This window comes from Coregonus lavaretus (assembly GCF_964263955.1).
Source record: "Coregonus lavaretus genome assembly, contig: HAP1_SCAFFOLD_231, whole genome shotgun sequence".
NCBI lineage: Eukaryota > Metazoa > Chordata > Actinopteri > Salmoniformes > Salmonidae > Coregonus > Coregonus lavaretus.
In genome coordinates this window covers 239,295-261,852 of record NW_028163077.1, presented here as the reverse complement: position 1 = coordinate 261,852, position 22,558 = coordinate 239,295, and the positions used below count along the sequence as shown (strand labels likewise).

The 22,558-nt window shown below is 47.3% G+C and overlaps 1 protein-coding gene and 1 long non-coding RNA gene across 2 annotated transcripts; both read left to right on the top strand.

The window, feature by feature from the left end:
• Nucleotides 1-11,665: 11,665 nt before the first annotated feature.
• On the top strand, nt 11,666-13,419 carry LOC311118516 (aftiphilin-like; the record flags this gene model as incomplete). The annotated part of the gene is made up of 4 exons (XM_084193312.1): nt 11,666-11,844; nt 12,008-12,134; nt 12,625-12,681; nt 13,285-13,419. 4 exons carry the CDS (start codon nt 11,666-11,668, stop codon nt 13,417-13,419), a joined length of 498 nt encoding a protein of 165 aa, XP_084049438.1.
• A 2,553-nt stretch (nt 13,420-15,972) lies between these two features.
• Nucleotides 15,973-22,086, top strand: LOC311118518. Its single transcript, XR_014611815.1, has 3 exons — nt 15,973-16,012; nt 20,872-20,968; nt 21,395-22,086. It is a non-coding gene; the product is annotated as an uncharacterized lncRNA (long non-coding RNA).
• The last annotated feature ends 472 nt before the right edge of the window (nt 22,087-22,558 follow it).

The following is a 22,558-nucleotide window of genomic DNA, read 5'->3' as shown; positions in this document are numbered from 1 at the left end:
CACTCCTTCGTTGCCCGGGCGGTGTGTTTGGGATCATTGTCATGCTGAAAGACCCAGCCACGTTTCATCTTCAATGCCCTTGCTGATGGAAGGAGGTTTTCACTCAAAATCTCACGATACATGGCCCCATTAATTCTTTCCTTTACACGGATCAGTGGTCCTGGTCCCTTTGCAGAAAAACAGCCCCAAAGCATGATGTTTTCATCCCCATGCTTCACAGTAGGTATGGTGTTTTTTGGATGCAACTCAGCATTCTTTGTCCTCCAAACACGACGAGTTGAGTTTTTACCAAAAAGTTCTATTTTGGTTTCATCTGACCATATGACATTCTCCCAATCCTCTTCTGGATCATCCAAATGCACTCTAGCAAACTTCAGACGGGCCTGGACGCCAAACGTCTCCATTTTGGTCTTATCTGACCACAACACTTTCACCCAGTTCTCCTCTGAATCATTCAGATGTTCATTGGCAAACTTCAGACGGGCATGTATATGTGCTTTCTTGAGCAGGGGGACCTTGCGGGCGCTGCAGGATTTCAGTCCTTCACGGCGTAGTGTGTTACCAATTGTGTTCTTGGTGACTATGGTCCCAGCTGCCTTGAGATCATTGACAAGATCCTCCCGTGTAGTACTGGCTTAAGCAGGGGGACACGTCTTGCACTGCAGGATTTGAGTCCCTGGCGGCGTAGTGTGTTACTGATGGTAGGCTTTGTTACTTTGGTCCCAGCTCTCTGCAGGTCATTCACTAGGTCCCCCCGTGTGGTTCTGCGATTTTTGCTCACCGTTCTTGTGATCATTTTGACCCCACGGGGTGAGATCTTGCGTGGAGCCCCAGATCGAGGGAGATTATCAGTGGTCTTGTATGTCTTCCATTTCCTAATAATTGCTCCCACAGTTGATTTCTTCAAACCAAGCTGCTTACCTATTGCAGATTCAGTCTTCCCAGCCTGGTGCAGGTCTACAATTTTGTTTCTGGTGTCCTTTGACAGCTCTTTGGTCTTGGCCAAAGTGGAGTTTGGAGTGTGACTGTTTGAGGTTGTGGACAGGTGTCTTTTATACTGATAACAAGTTCAAACAGGTGCCATTAATACAGGTAACGAGTGGAGGACAGAGGAGCCTCTTAAAGAAGAAGTTACAGGTCTGTGAGAGCCAGAAATCTTGCTTGTTTGTAGGTGACCAAATACTTATTTTCCACCATCATTTGCAAATAAATTCATAAAAAATCCTACAATGTGATTTTCTGGATTTTTTTTTCTCAATTTGTTTGTCATAGTTGACGTGTACCTATGATGAAAATTACAGGCCTCTCTCATGTTTTTAAGTGGGAGAACTTAAACAATTGTTGGCTGACTAAATACTTTTTTCCCCCACTGTATACACATATACATATCCTTTAAAAACATATATATATTTCCCTTTATTACTTTGCAATCCAACCACCCCTTCCCTAATTGGAGTAAACTAGTGAACAACAACGCTTAGGCCTCTACTTCCATCTTATACATACTATATACATTTTATGGACACAGTCAATTTTACAATAATTCTATTTTGTTTGTTTTTACTCCTGAACTTCCTCTACCCTCAACCTCTCCAATCATTTTCATGATGTCCATCCGGGTTTGCTTCTATATGCCATATCTTTCTAACTGTGCTCTTTCACAAAAGCTCTCAACCTATAACCTATATACTTATTATGGACACAGTATGCTTTACATTATTAGTTATCTTGTTGTTATTAGTTGTTGTTAGTTGTTATTAGTCCCGTCCTTCAACTTCCACCCATCTATCTCTTAACATCATCCATATTGGATTTCTATTTGCCATATCTTTTTCAACTGTACTGTGATGTTTTACAAAAGTTCTGAACCTTTCTATTCTCATTGTTTCTACAGATTGTAAATTGAAAATATTTTTTTTTGCTAAAAGTATTGCTCAAAAAATTAAGGGAACACTAAAATAACACATCCTAGATCTGAATGAATGAAATAATCTTATTAAATACTTTTTTCTCTACATAGTTGAATGTGCTGACAACAAAATCACACAAAAATTATCAATGGAAATCAAATGTATCAACCCATGGAGGTCTGGATTTGGAGTCACCCTCAAAATTAAAGTGGAAAACCACACTACAGGCTGATCCAACTTTGATGTAATGTCCTTAAAACAAGTCAAAATGAGGCTCAGTAGTGTGTGTGGCCTCCACGTGCCTGTATGACCTCCCTACAACGCCTGGGCATGCTCCTGATGAGGTGGCGGATGGTCTCCTGAGGGATCTCCTCCCAGACCTGGACTAAAGCATCCGCCAACTCCTGGACAGTCTGTGGTGCAACGTGGCGTTGGTGGATGGAGCAAGACATGATGTCCCAGATGTGCTCAATTGGATTCAGGTCTGGGGAACGGGCGGGCCAGTCCATAGCATCAATGCCTTCCTCTTGCAGGAACTGCTGACACACTCCAGCCAAATGAGGTCTAGCATTGTCTTGCATTAGGAGGAACCCAGGGCCAACCGCACCAGCATATGGTCTCACAAGGGGTCTGAGGATCTCATCTCGGTACCTAATGGCAGTCAGGCTACCTCTGGCGAGCACATGGAGGGCTGTGCAGCCCCCCAAAGAAATGCCACCCCACACCATGACTGACCCACCGCCAAACCGGTCATGCTGGAGGATGTTGCAGGCAGCAGAACGTTCTCCACGGCGTCTCCAGACTCTGTCACGTCTGTCACGTGCTCAGTGTGAACCTGCTTTCAACTGTGAAGAGCACAGGGCGCCAGTGGCGAATTTGCCAATCTTGGTGTTCTCTGGCAAATGCCAAACGTCCTGCACGGTGTTGGGCTGTAAGCACAACCCCCACCTGTGGACGTCGGGCCCTCATACCACCCTCATGGAGTCTGTTTCTGACCGTTTGAGAAGACACATGCACATTTGTGGCCTGCTGGAGGTCATTTTGCAGGGCTCTGGCAGTGCTCCTCCTGCTCCTCCTTGCACAAAGGCAGAGGTAGCAGTCCTGCTGCTGGTTTGTTGCCCTCCTACGGCCTCCTCCACGTCTCCTGATGTACTGGCTTGTCTCCTGGTAGCGCCTCCATGCTCTGGACACTACGCTGACAGACACAGCAAACCTTCTTGTCACAGCTCGCATTGATGTGCCATCCTGGATGAGCTGTACTACCTGAGCCACTTGTGTGGGTTGTAGACTCCGTCTAATGCTACCACTAGAGTGAAAGCACCGCCAGCATTCAAAAGTGACCAAAACATCAGCCAGGAAGCATAGGAACTGAGAAGTGGTCTGTGGTCACCACCTGCAAAACCAGTCCTTTATTGGGGGTGTCTTGCTAATTGCCTATTATTTCCACCTGTTGTCTATTCCATTTGCACAACAGCATGTGAAATTTATTGTCAATCAGTGTTGCTTCCTAAGTGGACAGTTTTATTTCACAGAAGTGTGATTGACTTGGAGTTACATTGTGTTGTTTAAGTGTTCCCTTTATTTTTTTTGAGCAGTGTATTATTGATCGATTGACTATGACTTTTCAGATCACCCAGTAATGCTATCTGCAGGGTTAGCTCCAGGTAAATATTGCAATCCTTTAGCCATTCCTGGACCTGTGTCCAAAAACAAGCTACAAATGGACAGTACCAAAACAAATGATCTAATGATTCTGTCTCTTCACAGCAAAATCTGCAGAGCTGGGAAGATTGTAATCCCCCATATAAATAACATTATATTGGTAGCAAGAATTGTATATAATAATTTAAATGGAAAAATTATAAGTTTTGAATCCGGCGTTGTTTTGCGTATCAGTTCATAAACACTATGCCATGGAATCGGTACATCAAAAATCTCTTCCCAACTATTTTGCAATCTATATGAGACGGCTGTCAATCCTTTGGTCCTTAAATGAAACTGGTATACTTTTTTATTTATCACAGTTTTCTTTAACCAATTATGTTCTTTAATGCAAGGCCGACAGACAAGTTCCTTTCCTTTTCCCCCTTCCACTTTCCTCTTCCATTTTTGCGGTAATGCTGCAATTATTTGGTTGTAATTTTGGGTAGAGCAGACACTTCCATATGTTTTTGTTAGCTGCATGTGCATCTGCATAACTCCACCAGTCCTACCGATGATATCATTTACGAAGATTATACCTTTTTTAAACATTTTGTCCCCCCAAAAAATTTGGGATCAATTAGTGTATTTGAGTTTAACCACAATATTTGTTGCATTATTTGTTCTGTCATTTCTGGAGGATTAAATTGAAATTGCAAGCAACTTTCTATGGCTTGTTTTAGAAATAGTGATATTTGGGAGATGATTTCCTTTTCAAATAACTGAAAGTGAGAGGTTGTAATCTGAATAAAGGGAAAAAGGCCATTCTTGAACATTGGGTGTGTCACGCCCTGGCTCTGGGGACTCTTATATGTTGAGCCAGGGTGTTAGTTTCTATGTTTAGTTTTCCAGGTTTCTGTTCTAGTATGTTGTATGTTCTATGTTCATGTTCTAGTTCATGTGTTTCTATGTTGGCCGGGGTGGTTCCCAATCAGAGGCAGCTGTGGCTTGTTGTCTCTGATTGGGGACCATACTTAGGCAGCCTGTTTTGCACTTGTCATTTGTGGGATCTTGTTCCGGAGAGGTTTGTGTTTGTTAACCTTAGGACTTCACGTATCGTTTATTGTTTTGTTATTGTTATATTAAGTACTCATTAAAAGATGTACGCATATCGCGCTGCGCCTTGGTCCGCTTCTTACGACGATCGTGACAGAAGATCCCACCAAAGGAGGACCAAGCAGCGTGTCCAGGAACAGACAGCCTGGACTTGGGAGGAGATCCTGGACGGGAAGGGATCCTGGACTTGGGAAGAGATCCAGGCCGGAATGGATCGCCGTCCTTGGGAGGAGACTGTGGAGGCGCGCTTCAGAGAGGAGCAGCGGCAACGCAGAGGGTACCGGCCGAGGAGGAAGCCCGAGAGACAGCCCCAAGAAATTTGGGGGGGGGGCTAAAAGGGCAGGCTCTGTGTTATGCGGAGCCACGTACTGTGCCGCGAGTGTTCTGGCACAGTCCTGTACGTCCTGTGCTAGCACCACGCACGTGTCGTGCTAAGGTGGGCATGCAGCAAGGACGGAGTGTGCCGGCTCAACGCTCGTGGCCTCCAGTACCCCTCCTCGGTCCCGTATATCCTGCGCCAGTGCCACGTGCTGTAGCGCCAGTACGAGTGCACAGCCCTGTACGTCCTGTGCTGATGCCTCACACATATTGTGTGGAAGTAGGCATTCAGCCAGGACGGGTTGTGTAAGCTCTCCGCTCCAGACCTCCAGTCCGCCTCCACAGTCCGGCCCGGCCCGGCTCCCCGCACCAAGCCTATGGTGCGTGTTTCCAGTCCAGCCCGGCCCGTTCCGGCTCCCCGCACCAAGCCTATGGTGCGTGTTCCCAGCCCGGTCCGGCCTGTTCCTGCTCCCCGCACCAAGCCTGTGGTGCGCGTCGCCAGCCCGGTCCGGCCTGTTCCTGTCCCTCGCACCAAGCCTGTGGTGCGCGTCGCCAGCCCGGTCCGGCCTGTTCCTGTCCCTCGCACCAAGCCTGTGTTGCGCGTCGCCAGCCCGGCCCGGCCTGTTTCTGCTCCCCGCACCAAGCCTGTGGTGCGCGTCGCCAGCCCGGTCCGGCCTGTTCCTGCTCCCCGCACCAATTCAGTGGTGCGCGTCGCCAGCCCGGTCCGGCCTGTTCCTGCTCCCCGCACCAAGCCTGTGGTGCGCATCGTCAGCCCTGTCCGGCCTGTTCCTGCTCCCCGCACCAAGCCAGTGGTGCGCGTCGTCAGCCCGGTGCGTACCTGCTCCCCGCACCAAGCCAGTGGTGCGCGTCGCCAGCCCGGCCCGGCCTGTTCCTGCTCCCCGCACCAAGCCAGTGGTGCACGTCGTCAGTCCCGCACAGCCCGTGCCTGTTCCACCGGTGCCTGGTCAGGTACCGGTCAGCTGCTCCACACCGGAGCCTAAGCAATCCGCTCCACCGATGTCCAGTCCAGTTCCAGCCAGCGGGACCAGACCAGGGGTGCAACGGGGGGGTAGCTAGAGAGTGGTGGTCATGCCCGGAGCCGGATCCGCCTCCGAGGCGGAATGCCCACCCGGACCCTCCCCTGTTGGGTTTAGTTGGCGCGGTCGCAGTCCGCGCCTTTGGGGGGGGGGTACTGTCACGCCTTGGCTCTGGGGACTCTTATATGTTGAGCCAGGGTGGTAGTTTCTATGTTTAGTTTTCCAGGTTTCTGTTCTAGTATGTTGTATGTTCTATGTTCATGTTCTAGTTCATGTGTTTCTATGTTCGCCGGGGTGGTTCCCAATCAGAGGCAGCTGTGGCTTGTTGTCTCTGATTGGGAACCATACTTAGGCAGCCTGTTTTGCACTTGTTATTTGTGGGATCTTGTTCCGGAGAGGTTTGTGTTTGTTAACCTTAGGACTTCACGTATCGTTTATTGTTTTGTTATTGTTATATTAAGTACTCATTAAAAGATGTACGCATATCGCGCTGCGCCTTGGTCCGCTTCTTACGACGATCGTGACAGAAGATCCCACCAAAGGAGGACCAAGCAGTGTGTCCAGGAACAGACAGCCTGGACTTGGGAGGAGATCCTGGACGGGAAGGGATCCTGGACTTGGGAAGAGATCCAGGCCGGAATGGATCGCCGTCCTTGGGAGGAGACTGTGGAGGCGCGCTACAGAGAGGAGCAGCGGCAACGCAGTGGGTACCGGCCGAGGAGGAAGCCCGAGAGACAGCCCCAAGAAATTTGGGGGGGGGCTAAAAGGGCAGGCTCTGTGTTATGCGGCGCCACGTACTGTGCCGCGAGTGTTCCGGCACAGTCCTGTACGTCCTGTGCTAGCACCACGCACGTGTCGTGCTAAGGTGGGCATGCAGCCAGGACAGAGTGTGCCGGCTCAACGCTCGTGGCCTCCAGTACCCCTCCTCGGTCCCGTATATCCTGTGCCAGTGCCACGTGCTGTAGCGCCAGTACGAGTGCACAGCCCTGTACGTCCTGTACTGATGCCTCACACATATTGTGTGGAAGTAGGCATTCAGCCAGGACGGGTTGTGTCAGCTCTCCGCTCCAGACCTCCAGTCCGCCTCCACAGTCCGGCCCGGCCCGTTCCGGCTCCCCGCACCAAGCCTATGGTGCATGTTCCCAGTCCAGCCCGGCCTGTTCCTGCTCCCCGCACCAAGCCAATGGTGCGTGTTCCCAACCCGGTCCGGCCTGTTCCGGCTCCCCGCACCAAGCCTGTGGTGCGCGTCGCCAGCCCGGTCCGGCCTGTTCCTGTCCCTCGCACCAAGCCTGCGGTGCGCGTCGCCAGCCCGGTCCGGCCTGTTCCTGTCCCTCGCACCATGCCTGTGGTGCGCGTCGCCAGCCCGGCCCGGCCTGTTCCTGCTCCCCGCACCAAGCCTGTGGTGCGCGTCGCCAGCCCGGTCCGGCCTGTTCCTGCTCCCCGCACCAAGCCAGTGTTGCGCGTCGCCAGCCCGGTCCGGCCTGTTCCTGCTCCCCGCACCAAGCCTGTGGTGCGCGTCGTCAGCCCGGTCCGGCCTGTTCCTGCTCCCCGCACCAAGCCAGTGGTGCGCGTCGTCAGCCCGGTCCGGCCCGTTCCTGCTCCCCGCACCAAGCCAGTGGTGCGCGTCGTCAGCCCGGTCCGGCCCGTTCCTGCTCCCCGCACCAAGCCAGTGGTGCGCATCGCCAGCCTGGCCCGGCCTGTACCTGCTCCCCGCACCAAGCCAGTGGTGCGCGTCGTCAGTCCGGCACAGCCCGTGCCTGTTCCACCGGTGCCTGGTCAGGTACCGGTCAGCTGCTCCACACCGGAGGGTGATTTTTACACAAATTGACAGGTATTTTCCTTTCCATGGTTGCAAGATCTTATCTATTTTTGCTATCTTTCTATTAACATTTATTTGAATGAGATCATTTATTTCATTTGGGATATGTATATGGGAGTATATCCACATCACCATCAGACCATTTTTATTGGTAAACTACATGGTAATATAATTTTTTTATTTTTTAGTGATCCAATACATAATATAGTACATTTATCATAATTTGGTTGTAATCCAGCGAGGTTAAAAAATTTATCTAGATCCTCTAGTTGTGGATTTAAAAGAAAACATGAATCATCAGCGTACAATCACACCTTTGTTTTTAAGCCCTGGATTTCTAATCCCTTGATATTATTGTTGGATCTGATTTTAATAGCTAACATCTCGATGGCCATAATAAATAGATATGCCGATAGTGGACAACCTTGTTTCACTCCTCTTGACAGTTTAAAACCATCTGAGAAATAGCCATTATTTACTATTTTACACCTAGGGTTACTATACATGATTTTAACCCACTTTATACGAGATACTCCAAAATTGAAATGCTGATTAGAATGAATAATGTCCGACAATACCTTTTTAATTCTATGCGCTATACATTTTCCTCAAATTTTTTTAATGGACTGGATCTTTATATTTTCCACTTGTATCCTGTTTCAGTAATAATGAAATCAGACCTTCTTCTTAAGGTTTTACATAGGAGTAGTTAAAACATGCTAATAACGGTCCTCTGAGTATATCAAAAACATTTTGGTATACCTCGACTGTTATCCCATCCAACCCTGGAGTTTTCCCAGACTTAAAGTCTTTAATTGCATCCAGAAGTTCCTCCTCTGTAATTTCACCTTCACATGAGTCTTTCTGTATGGCTGTTAATTTGACATTATCAATAGAAAAAAATCTCTACAGTTAGCTTGAGTTAGAGGAGATGGAGGCGACTGAAAGAAAACATATGCTTAAAGTACTTTGTTTCCTCCTTCAAAATATAATTTGGTGAATCATGGGTGACTCCGTCATTTGTAGCCAGTTTCAGTAAATTATTTTTGGTAGCATTCCTATGTTGAAGATTAAAAAATAATTTGGTGCATTTTCCCGATATTCCATCCAGTTTGCTTTATTTTTATAATATATTACACTTGATCTTGAATAAGTTTCTCAATTTCTTTTTGTTTTTCCTCTAATTTATTCTGAGCCTCTATGTTACAGTTTGTATTGCTATCTATCTGTTCTGTTAGACATTCTATTTCCTTTGTTAGTATGGACTCTTTTGACCTAAATTGCTTTTGTTTTCGAGATGAGTACTGAATTGCATGGCCTCTAAAGGCACATTTAAAGGGGATTTGCAGTACCTATGTTATGTCGGAAAAAATCAGTTATACATTTCTCTGTCCTAGTTAAAAACAAGTTATCATCCAATAGGCTTTGATTAAATTTCCAATATCCTCGCCCACGTGGAAATTCAGTAAGAGTAATGTATATACCAATTATATGATGATCCGACCCCTATCAACACTTTTTAAACTTTCGGTGCCAACGAGAATGACATAAGAAAGAAGTCAAGACGACTAGCTTGATTGAGTCTCCGCCATGTATATCTCACTAGATCAGGATATTTAAGCCTCCATATATCTACTAGTTCTAATGTATCCATGACATTCACAATTTCCTTAAGAGCATGAGGGTGATTGTTTGTAGTGTGATTTCCTTTACGGTCCATTGAGCTATTTAAAACGGTGATATAACCTCCCACCATAATAATATAGTCTTGAATTGCTTGCAAGGTTGATAATTTATTATATATATTGTCAAAGAAGTGTGGATCATCATTATTTGGTCCGTAAAGGCTCATGAGCCATATCTGTTTATGGTCCAATAACATATTTAAAATAATCCATCTACCTTGCTGTTTGGACAAATTTCACATTCGGATCGAAATTACTATTAATTAATATCATCACCCCTTTTGAGTTTCTTTGCCCATGGGAGAAGTATATTTCACCCCCCCCCCCCTTTTTCCACGCAACTTCATCTAGAATTGTTGAATGAGTTTCCTGTAAACAATAGATATTATATTCCTTCTCTTTGAGCCATGTAAATATTGTTCTTCTTTTGTTATTAACTGCTAAGCCATTACAATTATAACTGGCTATACTTATTTCACCACATACCATAATGAGATACAAGTTTCAAATCTATTTATCATTATATATATATGTTTGTAAATTTACCAATAAAAAATACCATAATGATTGAGTGTCCATATAGCTGTACCATGATATTTGCATTGCTACTAAGTAACCCTCCAATTGTTCTCCACTAATTCCCCCGCTAAAGCCCCTCCCCATCCCAAGTTCGGCCGTCATCCCAGTGATCGGCATCCCACCCCCGCCCCGAGAGGCCAGGACCCATCCATCGAAAACATCACACAGTGTCACCCACAAAACAGATTTTCTATGGGATTAAGGTCTGGAGACTGGCTAGGCCACTTCAGGACCTTAATGTGCTTCTTCTTGAGCCACTCCTTTGTTGCCTTGGCCGTGTGTTTTGGGTCATTGTCATGCTGGAATACCCATCCACGACTCATTTTCAATGCCCTGGCTGAGGGAAGGAGGTTCTCACCCAAGATTTGACGGTACATGGCCCCGTCCATCGTCCCTTTGATGCGGTGAAGTTGTCCTGTCCCCTTAGCAGAAAACCACCCACAAAGCATAATGTTTCCACCTCCATGTTTGACGGTGGGGATGTTGTTCTTGGGGTCATAGGCAGCATTCCTCCTCCTCCAAACACGGCGAGTTGAGTTGATGCCAAAGAGCTCGATTTTGGTCTCATCTGACCACAACACTTTCACCCAGTTCTCCTCTGAATCATTCAGATGTTCATTGGCAAACTTCAGACGGCCCTGTATATGTGCTTTCTTGAGCAGGGGGACCTTGCGGGCGCTGCAGGATTTCAGTCCTTCACGGCGTAGTGTGTTACCAATTGTTTTCTTGGTGACTATGGTCCTTGAGATCATTGACAAGATCATCCCGTGTAGTTCTGGGCTGATTCCTCACCGTTCTCATGATCATTGCAACTCCACGAGGTGAGATCTTGCATGGAGCCCCAGGCCGAGGGAGATTGACAGTTCTTTTGGGTTTCTTCAATTTGCGAATAATCACACCAACTGTTGTCACCTTCTCACCAAGCTGCTTGGCGATGGTCTTGTAGCCCATTCCAGCCTTGTGTAGGTCTACAATCTTGTCCCTGACATCCTTGGAGAGCTCTTTGGTCTTGGCCATGGTGGAGAGTTTGGAATCTGATTGATTGATTGCTTCTGTGGACAGGTGTCTTTTATACAGGTAACACACTGAGATTAGGAGCACTCCCTTTAAGTGTGCTCCTAATCTCAGCTCGTTACCTGTATAAAAGACACCTGGGAGCCAGAAATCTTTCTGATTGAGAGGGGGTCAAATACTTATTTCCCTCATTAAAATGCGAATCAATTTATAACATTTTTGACATGCGTTTTTCTGGATTATTTTGTTGTTATTCTGTCTCTCACTGTTCAAATAAACCTACCATTAAAATTATAGACTGATCATTTCTTTGTCAGTGGGCAAACGTACACAATCAGCAGGGGATCAAATACTTTTTTCCCTCACTGTAGTTTCAAAATCTTTCCCATTAACTTTGTTTGATTACAATGTAGTACACTGCAATGTAGTAGATCTCAAACAAGCACTGTTTCTCCCATTCAGGCCTCCCTGTCTATCCGGCTACAGAGGGTCCTGCAGACCAGCTTCCCTGCAGTGGCAGTCCCAGAACTGGATCAGGAGATGAGTATGGAGAGGGGGATGGAGGAGGAGACTGGGGTGGAGGAGAGTGAGGAGGAGACGGAGACAGAGCAGGAGGAGAGGGGGGTAGAGGTGTTGAAGGTACTCAGCCTCAGGGCTCTGCTAGAGACTCTGGGCACCCAGCCTGAGGAAGAGGAGACGAAGGGGCTCAACCACACTACACACTGGTGAGAGAACCTTTAGTGATGATGATGAAGATGATTATAACGATGATCATGCTGAAGATGATGTTGAGGATAATGGTTCAGTGGAATAACAGCAGATAGCTTTGGAGGCTGGCCAAAGCACTACTCTACTGTATATGACCGCCTCGTTGTTTGCTTTACCCAGGATTCCTAGGGGCGCGTGGCGGCAGCCTCAGGACCTCCACGATGCCGTGGGCCTGGGGTTCCAGTGGGGCGGTTCCCATAGCAACAGGACCCTGCTCCGCTGTCTAGGGATGGACACCAGGAACATGGTAACGGCCTCTTTTCAGTTTAATTTCCATGAGAGCAACATAACTAAATAAAACATGATTAGAAGATATCTGTCTTTGAGAACTACAACATCAACAATGTAGTAAGTGATGTGTCTTGGGCCTGATGGGGTGTGTGCTCTGCCTCCCTCCCGCCCTCAGCCCCTCCCGCCCTCAGCCCCTCCCTCCCACCCTCAGCCCCGCCCTCAGCCCCTCCCTCCCACCCTCAGCCCCTCCCTCCCCATATTTCCATATTGTACATAATTACTGTAAATGTGTCTAATATCCCTTTTACTATGTAGAAGTGCTCTGTTGTTGCTTTATCTATAGGGTACATACTGTATGCGGGTTATCTGTCAATTCTTCATCTCTAATATAATATTATTCTGTCTGTATATTCTGTTTATTGGTGTAAAAGCAGGACCATTTCACCTGTTTGAATTCCTGCTACATGTAAAGGTATTGGTGATTTCTGATTGTCTCTCCTCCACAGTTGTTCACTGGCCAGAGAAAGCAGCCTGTCATAGTTCCTGTGTTTGCAGCCAGCCTGGTGAGTGGACTTATGGAGATACCATTCTGTGTCCCAAATGGCACCCTATTCCCTATACAGTGCACTACTTTTGACCAGGGCCCATATGGACACAGTCCATGGTGGCCCTAGTTCCATTTCTGTCCCTGGAACCTCCCCCTAATCCTGGGTACCAGTCCGTTTGCTCCATCATGCCTCTCCTGGCCACTCCTTTTCATGCCAAACATGCCAAGGAGTTGACATGATAGCACAAACAGATCTGGGACCAGGCTACCTCCCTTTAGCCTTGTATGCTGATAGCCCCTTAATGTTCCCAGATCTGAGACTACTGGGTAGGTGTAAAGCAATAAGATGATGACTTGGCAGTCGGCCATATTGCTTTCTCCCTGTCCAAACCTTTCATCATGTGACATGTATTCCAAATGCCTTGTGCCAGGCATTGCCAGGTGTTCCATGGTGACCTCTTTCTTTCACCACCTCTCCCTTTCCCCTTCACCTTTTATTCCCTATTGCTCTCCCCCCACCCCGTCTCTCTCTCTCTCTCTCTCTCTCCCATCACCCCCCCCCCTCTCTCCTCCCTCTCTCTCTCACCATCTCCCCCTGTCCCTCTCTCCTCTCTCTCAGGGAATGTTAGAGCCCACCAAAGAGCCGGTGAGAGCAGTCTCAGCTGCGGAGCAGACTGCTGCCACAGCACAAGCACTTCCTGGGTCACAGGAAACAACCACCACCTCCTCAATACAGGTACAGAAACAGGTGTAGGATATAGTTGCCCTAGATGCTGATATGGGGTCAGTTTAGCATTTTCCCTCCTAATAGTTATGGTTAGAATTGGGGGAGGGGAAGCAGATCCTAGATCTGTACCTAGCGGAAACTTCACCCCAGAGCTACAGGCAGACCATGGCTGTGTGTGAACATGTTACCAGCTGTTAAACTCTCCTCCGTCTCTGTTTCTGCAATCCTTCACCCATTTCTCAAAGCTCATTGGAGGAGGTCTGAGAGGAGGGACCTTGGATCCTCTCTTCCAATGAACTTTGAGAGAGAGGTAAGAATAGTTATTTTCCTTGAATTGAAGACAGAAGAGGCTAAGATGTGACAGCTGGTAACGTCTCCAGATAGCCTGTGGCTAGGATGTGACCGTTGGTAACGTCTCCAGATAGCCTGTGGCTAGGATGTGACAGTTGGTAATGTCTCCAGATAGCCTGTGGCTAGGATGTGACAGTTGGTAATGTCTCCAGATAGCCTGTGGCTAGGATGTGACCGTTGGTAACGTCTCCAGATAGCCTGTGGCTAGGATGTGACCGTTGGTAACGTCTCCAGATAGCCTGTGGCTAGGATGTGACCGTTGGTAACGTATCCAGATAGCCTGTGGCTAGGATGTGACCGTTGGTAACGTATCCAGATAGCCTGTGGCTAGGATGTGACCGTTGGTAACGTATCCAGATAGCCTGTGGCTAGGATGTGACAGTTGGTAATGTCTCCAGATAGCCTGTGGCTAGGATGTGACCGTTGGTAATGTCTCCAGATAGCCTGTGGCTAGGATGTGACAGTTGGTAATGTCTCCAGATAGCCTGTGGCTAGGATGTGACCGTTGGTAACGTATCCAGATAGCCTGTGGCTAGGATGTGACAGTTGGTAACGTCTCCAGATAGCCTGTGGCTAGGATGTGACAGTTGGTAACGTCTCCAGATAGCCTGTGGCTAGGATGTGACAGTTGGTAATGTCTCCAGATAGCCTGTGGCTAGGATGTGACAGTTGGTAACGTCTCCAGATAGCCTGTGGCTAGGATGTGACAGTTGGTAACGTCTCCAGATAGCCTGTGGCTAGGATGTGACAGTTGGTAATGTCTCCAGATAGCCTGTGGCTAGGATGTGACAGTTGGTAACGTATCCAGATAGCCTGTGGCTAGGATGTGACCGTTGGTAATGTCTCCAGATAGCCTGTGGCTAGGATGTGACAGTTGGTAACGTATCCAGATAGCCTGTGGCTAGGATGGGACCGTTGGTAACGTCTCCAGATAGCCTGTGGCTAGGATGTGACAGTTGGTAACGTATCCAGATAGCCTGTGGCTAGGATGTGACCGTTGGTAACGTATCCAGATAGCCCGTGGCTAGGATGGGACCGTTGGTAACGTCTCCAGATAGCCTGTGGCTAGGATGTGACAGTTGGTAACGTCTCCAGATAGCCCGTGGCTAGGATGGGACCGTTGGTAACGTATCCAGATAGCCTGTGGCTAGGATGTGACCGTTGGTAACGTCTCCAGATAGCCCGTGGCTAGGATGGGACCGTTGGTAACGTCTCCAGATAGCCCGTGGCTAGGATGTGACCGTTGGTAACGTCTCCAGATAGCCCGTGGCTAGGATGGGACCGTTGGTAACGTCTCCAGATAGCCCGTGGCTAGGATGGGACCGTTGGTAACGTCTCCAGATAGCCCGTGGCTAGGATGGGACCGTTGGTAACGTATCCAGATAGCCTGTGGCTAGGATGGGACCGTTGGTAACGTCTCCAGATAGCCTGTGGCTAGGATGGGACCGTTGGTAACGTCTCCAGATAGCCTGTGGCTAGGATGGGACCGTTGGTAACGTCTCCAGATAGCCTGTGGCTAGGATGTGACAGTTGGTAACGTCTCCAGATAGCCTGTGGCTAGGATGGGACCGTTGGTAACGTCTCCAGATAGCCTGTGGCTAGGATGTGACCGTTGGTAACGTATCCAGATAGCCTGTGGCTAGGATGTGACCGTTGGTAACGTCTCCAGATAGCCTGTGGCTAGGATGTGACAGTTGGTAACGTATCCAGATAGCCTGTGGCTAGGATGTGACCGTTGGTAACGTCTCCAGATAGCCCGTGGCTCACACAGTACACCCAACACACACACAGGGCAACATTTTTCAATGGATGATAGTGAGTCAATTCCTCCCTCGATAATGACGTTACCCTAAACACTGACCTAGGATCAGATATGCTAACCTTAGCATTAGGAGGATAATGACAATATCTGACCCTGGACTAACTTACTACCAACTCCCAATTCCTCTGTGCTGTCCTCTATCCATCACTAAGACCTGGCCGTATTCACAAAGAGTCTCAGTCTCAGAGTAGGAGCGCTGATCTAGGATCAGTTTAGTCTTTTAGCTCATAATGAATAAGATTTCATGAACCAGGGGGACCTGATCCCAGATCAACACCCCTTTCTCTGATGTTATTTTGTGAGTATGGGCCTTCAAGAGACTGTGTTGAATAGAGGGCACAACGCTGAGCCTCACTGCAGTTTGTTCCTTCCGCCAGCAGGGGGCCCCCCAGCCTTGGTCCCAGTTAGACTGGAGCAGCAGTGGCCTTGGCATCAACCCTCTGGATGGTACGTCCCCCCGCTGAGCCCCCTACCTCCAGGGCCAGAGATGAGGCTGCTGTCCACTCTACGCTGCTTTACACACACTACTCCTCTGTCTCAGCTTCTACCTTTCTCTCCTCCTCCGTCTCAGCTTCTACCTTTCTCTCCTCCTCCGTCTCAGCTTCTACCTTTCTCTCCTCCTCCGTCTCAGCTTCTACCTTCCTCTCCTCCTCCGTCTCAGCTTCTACCTTCCTCTCCTCCTCCGTCTCAGCTTCTACCTTCCTCTCCTCCTCCGTCTCAGCTTCTACCTTCCTCTCCTCCTCCGTCTCAGCTTCTACCTTTCTCTCCACTCACCCTGCTACTACTCTGAGACACTTTGTGAATACGGGCCCTGACACCTGTTTCTCTCTCTCTTTGTGAATACGGGCCCTGACTCCTGTTTCTCTCTCTCTTTGTGAATACGGGCCCTGACTCCTGTTTCTCTCTCTCTTTGTGAATACGGGCCCTGACTCCTGTTTCTCTCTCTCTTTGTGAATACGGGCCCTGACTCCTGTTTCTCTCTCTCTTTGTGAATACGGGCCCTGACTCCTGTTTCTCTCTCTCTCTTTGTGAATACGGGCCTTGACTCCTGTTTCTCTCTCTTTGTGAATACGGGCCCTGACTCCTGTTTCTCTCTCTCTCTTTGTGAATACGGGCCTTGACTCCTGTTTCTCTCTCTTTGTGAATACAGGCCCTGACATCTGTTTCTCTCTTTGGTTCCGTTGTCCACACTAGCATACCACTTATAATAAAGCAATGTGTTGGGCATGCATTCTACGTAAGTGGTATGTAAGTGTGGACTTTGGAACATAGTCTCTATCACTCCCTCCTCTCACTCTCTCCCTCCTCTCACCCTCTCTCGCCCTCCTCTTCCTCTCTCTCCCTCCTCTCACCCTCTCTCTCCCTCCTCTTCCTCTCTCTCCCTCCTCTCACTCTCTCCCTCTCTCGCCCTCCTCTCCCTCTCTCGCCCTCCTCTTCCTCTCTCTCCCTCATCTCTCCCTCCTCTCCCTCTCTCTCCCTCCACTCTCTCTCCCTCTCTCTCCCTCCTCTTCCTCTCTCTCCCTCCTCTCACTCTCTCCCTCTCTCGCCCTCCTCTTCCTCTCTCTCCCTCATCTCACCCTCTCTCTCCCTCCTCTCCCTCTCTCTCCCTCCACTCTCTCCCCCTCTCTCCCTCTCTCTCCCTCCTCTCCCTCCTCTCCCTCTCTCCTCTGCTCCTCTCTTCACATTGATGTCTCCCTCTAGATGGTACAACCCTTTCCCTTTACCAATGGTATCTTATACTGTGGAATCCCAAGGCGCTCTCTCTCTATACGTCTAACTTACCGGCTACCTCATCTGCCCTGTATAGAGTGATGCTGATGAGGTTTCTCACTTGTTGTTGCCCATCGTCATTGATCCAAACACTGTTTCTTATTGCTCTGGGCGACAGTTCTTTCAGTATTAGTGGGGGGAATCAGGCAAAGGCAAGTCAAGCCATATAGATGAATGTGTTGCCATAGCCTAAAGTGAATCCCCCCAGTACGTGCATTTTGCCCCAGTGAGGAGGTCGTAGTAGAAATAAGCTCTTGCGAAAAAGCCTCAAATCCAGACCTGTTTTATACTAACATTCCACTCCTTGTACTTTGTCATATGTCAAAAATGATGTTTGACATGACATGGAGTGGAATATCAGCACAAACAGACTGGTACCCAGGCTAGAGAAAGCCAGGATCGTCTTACTAGTACCCAGGCTAGAGAAAGCCAGGATCGTCTTACTAGTACCCAGGTTAGAGAAAGCCAGGATCCTCTTACTAGTACCCAGGTTAGAGAAAGCCAGGATCCTCTTACTGTTTTCTGTTTAAGCTGCTATTCTGTGTTCTCTTATATTCTTCTGTATCTTTACTTTACATTTTCTTTATAAAATAAAGAGGACATGTATATATTCAGTAAATTGAAACTGATCTTTACAATCACTGTGATATACAGTGCATTCGGAAAGTATTCACACCCCTTGACTTTTTCCACATTTTGTTACGTTACAGACTTGTTCTAAAATTGATTACATTGTTTTTTTCCCCTCATCAATTTACACAAAATACCCCATAATGACAAAGCAAAAAACAGGTTTTTAGAAATGTTAGCAAATGGAAATATCACATTTACATAAGTATTCAGATCCTTTACTCAGTACTTTGTTGAAGCACCTTTGGCAGCGATTACAGCCTCGAGTCTTCTTGTGCATGACGCTACAAGCTTGGCACATCTGTATTTGGGGAGTTGCTCCCATTGTTCTCTGCAGATCCTCAAGCGCTGTCAGGTTGGATGGGGAGAGTTGTCTTAGCTGTGTGCTTAGGGGCGTTGTCCTGTTGGAAGGTGAACCTTCACCCCAGTCTGAGGTCCTGAGCGCTCTGGAGCAGGTTTTCATCAACTATCTCTCTACTTTGCTCTGTTCATCTTTCCCCCGATCCTGACTAGTCTCCCAGTCCCAGCTGCTGAAAAACATCCCCACAGCATGATGCTGCCACCACCATGCTTCACCGTAGGGATGGTGCCAGGTTTCCTTCAGACGTGACGCTTGGCATTCAGGCCAAAGAGTTCAATCTTGGTTTCATCAGACCAGAGAATCTTGTTTCTCATGGTCTGAGAGTCTTTAGGTGCCTTTTAGCAAACTCTAAGCGGGCTGTCGTGGCTTTAACTGAGGAGTAGCTTCCGTCTGGCCACTCTACTATGAAGGCCTGATTGGTGGAGTGCTGCAGAGATGGTTGTCCTTCTGGAAGGTTCTCCCATCTCCACATAGGAACTCTAGAGCTATGTAAGAGTGACCATCGGGTTCTTGGTCACCTCCCTGACCAAGGCCCTTCTCCCCCGATTGCTCAGTTTGGCAGGGCGGCCAGCTCTAGGAAGAGTCTTGGTGGTTCCAAACTTCTTCCATTGAAGAAGGATGGAGGCCACTGTGTTCTTGGGGACCTTCAATGTTGCAGACATTTTTTGGTACCCTTCCCCAGATCTGTGCCTCGACACAATCCTGTCTCAATCCTGTCTCGGAGCTCTACGGACAATTCCTTTGACCTCATGGCTTGGTCTTTGCTCTGACATGCACTGTCAACTGTGGGACCTTATATAGACAGGTGTGTGCCTTTCCAAATCATGTCCAATCAAATGAATTTACCACAGGTGGACTCCAATCAAGTTGTAGAAACATCTCAAGGATGATCAATGGAAACAGGATGCACCTGAGCTCAATTTTGAGTCTCATAGCAAAGGGTCTGAATACTTATGTAAATAAGGTATTTCTGTTTTTTATTTGTAATAAATTAGCTAACATTTCTAAAAACCTGTTTTCACGTTGTCATTATGGGGTATTTTGTGTGAATTGATGAGGATCTTTTTCTCTCAGTTAATCCATTTTAGAATAAGGCTGTAACAAAATGTGGAAAAAGTCAAGGGCTCTGAATACTTTCCGAATGCACTGTATAAACACTATCTGCAAAAAAAATATGTTTTGATTTAGCTTGTATGTGTTTTTATTATTTATTTTTAGATTCCCCCAACCAATGAGATGCTTAAAGGTTCTTTGAGTGTGGTTGCAATAAACACTGTTGTAAATACGTGAATAAACCTCTTTCTAATATATTACACCTATCTGAGCTGTCCTGCCTCTTGGTTTTCTCTGGCTTTTCTATCACTGCACTGACTACTTTCCTCCATAGACATGGATTGATGTGCCACATCCTGGTTTAACATGGGCAGTGCCATTGAGGTCTTTCACCATTATGAAGCAGTCAACTGGGTGTGAAAATCTATAGGATAAATAAGGATCACAGAATTCCGTCCAGGTCAGCAGGAAGGATCTGCCAATGAATTCTACTCCTGAGCAAACATTCCATACCTGGATGTGGCAGTAAATCACCCACCTTGGCCTTAATGCCTGTTCAGACAACACACTCCAGGAGGCAGTATGCAAACCCTTTCAGTTTGTTTACAGGCTGTCAATTAACTAATTTAAGTAAAATTGAGATAGCGCTGCCCATGCTGTCACAGAAGCAATAATGGCAAAGATGTAAGGAAGAGCCCTCTATCCAACTCTATGATGCTTTCCTCTGTTCTGTAGACTCATGCTCTAGAGCTATACTGCCACCCACTGTGCTGAAGAACCAATTGCATGATGGTTTCTTCACCACTTGCTAGTTGTTTGTACACCTCTGTTTCTCAACCTTGATTTGGACCAGAGACGGACGTGTTATGGTCGTCTTTTTTGTTTTTGAACTCTAAACAAAGTCCAGAATGTGAGCGCTGCTTGTATTAGCATCCGCTAACTAACTGCCAGAAGCTCGTAGACCGATGAGGGAGTGAGAAACACAGGTGTACAGTATGTAACAGTCTGGGGTGAAGTTTCCCCTAAGTACAGATCTAGGATCAGCTTCCCCGCCCCAAGCTTAACCATTAGTGGGGAAAATGCAACTAGGGGCATCTTCACCCTACTCCTATGTTTCCCACTTCACCTCCCTCCCTCTTGTCCCTGTAGAGAGCAGAGGTCCCTCAGGGCTGGATCTTGATATCTGTGGGCCACTCACGCATGCAAAAACATACATAATTGGCACTGAAAAATAGGTGTTTGATGAATATTTTAGTCAGTTTTTGTTGACGAAATGAACATTGATATACACACATTTGCGCACACACACTCACACACACATCACACATATACACACATGGACACACACTAAACAAGTGTACATTGGTATCTATGAACATGGAAGTTACATTGGTGGTCAGTAATTACATGGTTACTACAGTGTAGGTACAATGTGTGTGTACATACGTATTGTGTGTGTCTACGTATCGTGTGTGTGTGTGTGTGTGTGAAGGGGTGGATCCAGAGCTAGCCAGTGACCCCAGCAGACGTCTAGCAGACACCCTGAACCACCTCATGTCTACCATGGAGATCACCACTACCTCCACCAGGTCAGACTGACACTCACACACACACACACACCCTTAGAGATCAAAAATTGATAATCAAGCATAATTGATTGGATATATATAGTGCTTTGCCAGGTCTGAAAGAGTTTTGCATGGAAAGGGGGGGAAACTCACCTGCAATCAAATGTCGCCTCTGTGTGTCCCATCTTAATGTGTTGTGTGTGTGTGTGTGTGTGTGTTACCTGTGTGTGTGTGTGTGTGTGTGTGTGTGTTACCTGTGTGTGTGTGTGTGTGTGTGTGTGTTACCTGTGTGTGTGTGTGTGTGTGTGTGTGTGTGTGTGTGTGTTACCTGTGTGTGTGTGTGTGTGTGTGTGTGTGTTACCTGTGTGTGTGTGTGTGTGTGTGTGTGTGTGTGTGTGTGTGTGTGTGTGTGTGTGTTACCTGTGTGTGTGTGTGTGTGTGTGTCAGGAAACCCCATAAGGATGAAGAGGAACAGCTGAGTGAGGAGGCAGCCAGGGTGATCTGTGGGCTGGCTGACCTGTCCTTCATGAAGGCTAAGGTCCTAATGTTCCCTATCACTCTCACTGCTGGCTCTGGCACAGTGCTAGAGTGATGCACACATGGATGGACACAGACAAACACGGATGCTCACACACACACACACACACAAAAGACTGCTCCGCTTCAGCGCTAGATTGAACATGAATGTATGAAAAGTCAATATGTTGATAATCAGGAATATGGTGAAATAGTTTGGCACAGCATGTTAGTCTTTTGTTCTGAATGTATTCATGTATTTATGTTGTGACACACTGGTTGAGGTCTAAGACTGAACCACACTTACCTGCGAAGTCCAGTCATCTGCCTCCTTCTTCCAGTGGTCTTGGATCAATTTCCTGTTTTTCTTTTCAAGATGGCGATTTTATCTTAATGTATTTATTCTTAATGTGTGTTTTAGTTATTTTTGGTTCATGGAAATTCCTCATAAATCCAATGAATGTATTGTATATTATTTACATAACAGATTGGTCCATTATAACAATATTTATATGATATATGTTTGTGTTGTTGATCCAGAGTGTGACTTCGTCTTAAAAGGCACCATATTGTCTATACAGTGCATTCAGAAAGTATTCAGACCCCTTGACCTTTTCCACATTTTGTTAAGTTACATCCTTACTCTAAACTTGATTAAATATTTTTTTTCCCTCATCAATCTACACACAATACCCCGTAATGACAAAGCAAAAATAGGTTTTTAGAAATGTTTGCAAATGTATTACAAATAAACTGAAATATCACATTTACATAAGTATTCAGACCCTTTACTCAGTACTTTGTTGAAGCACATTTGGCAATGATTACAGCCTCAAGTCTTCTTGGGTATAACGCTACAAGCTTGGCACACCTGTATTTGGGGAGTTTCTCCCATTCTTCTCTGCAGATCCTCTCAAGCTCTGTCAGGTTGGATGGGGAACGTCGCTGCACAGCTATTTTCAGGTCTCTCCAGAGAAGTTCGATCTGGTACAAGTCCAGGCTCTGGCTGGGCCACTCGAGGACATTCAGAGACTTGTCCCGAAGCCACTCCTGCGTTGTCTTGGCTGTGTGCTTAAGGTCGTTGTCCTGTTGGAA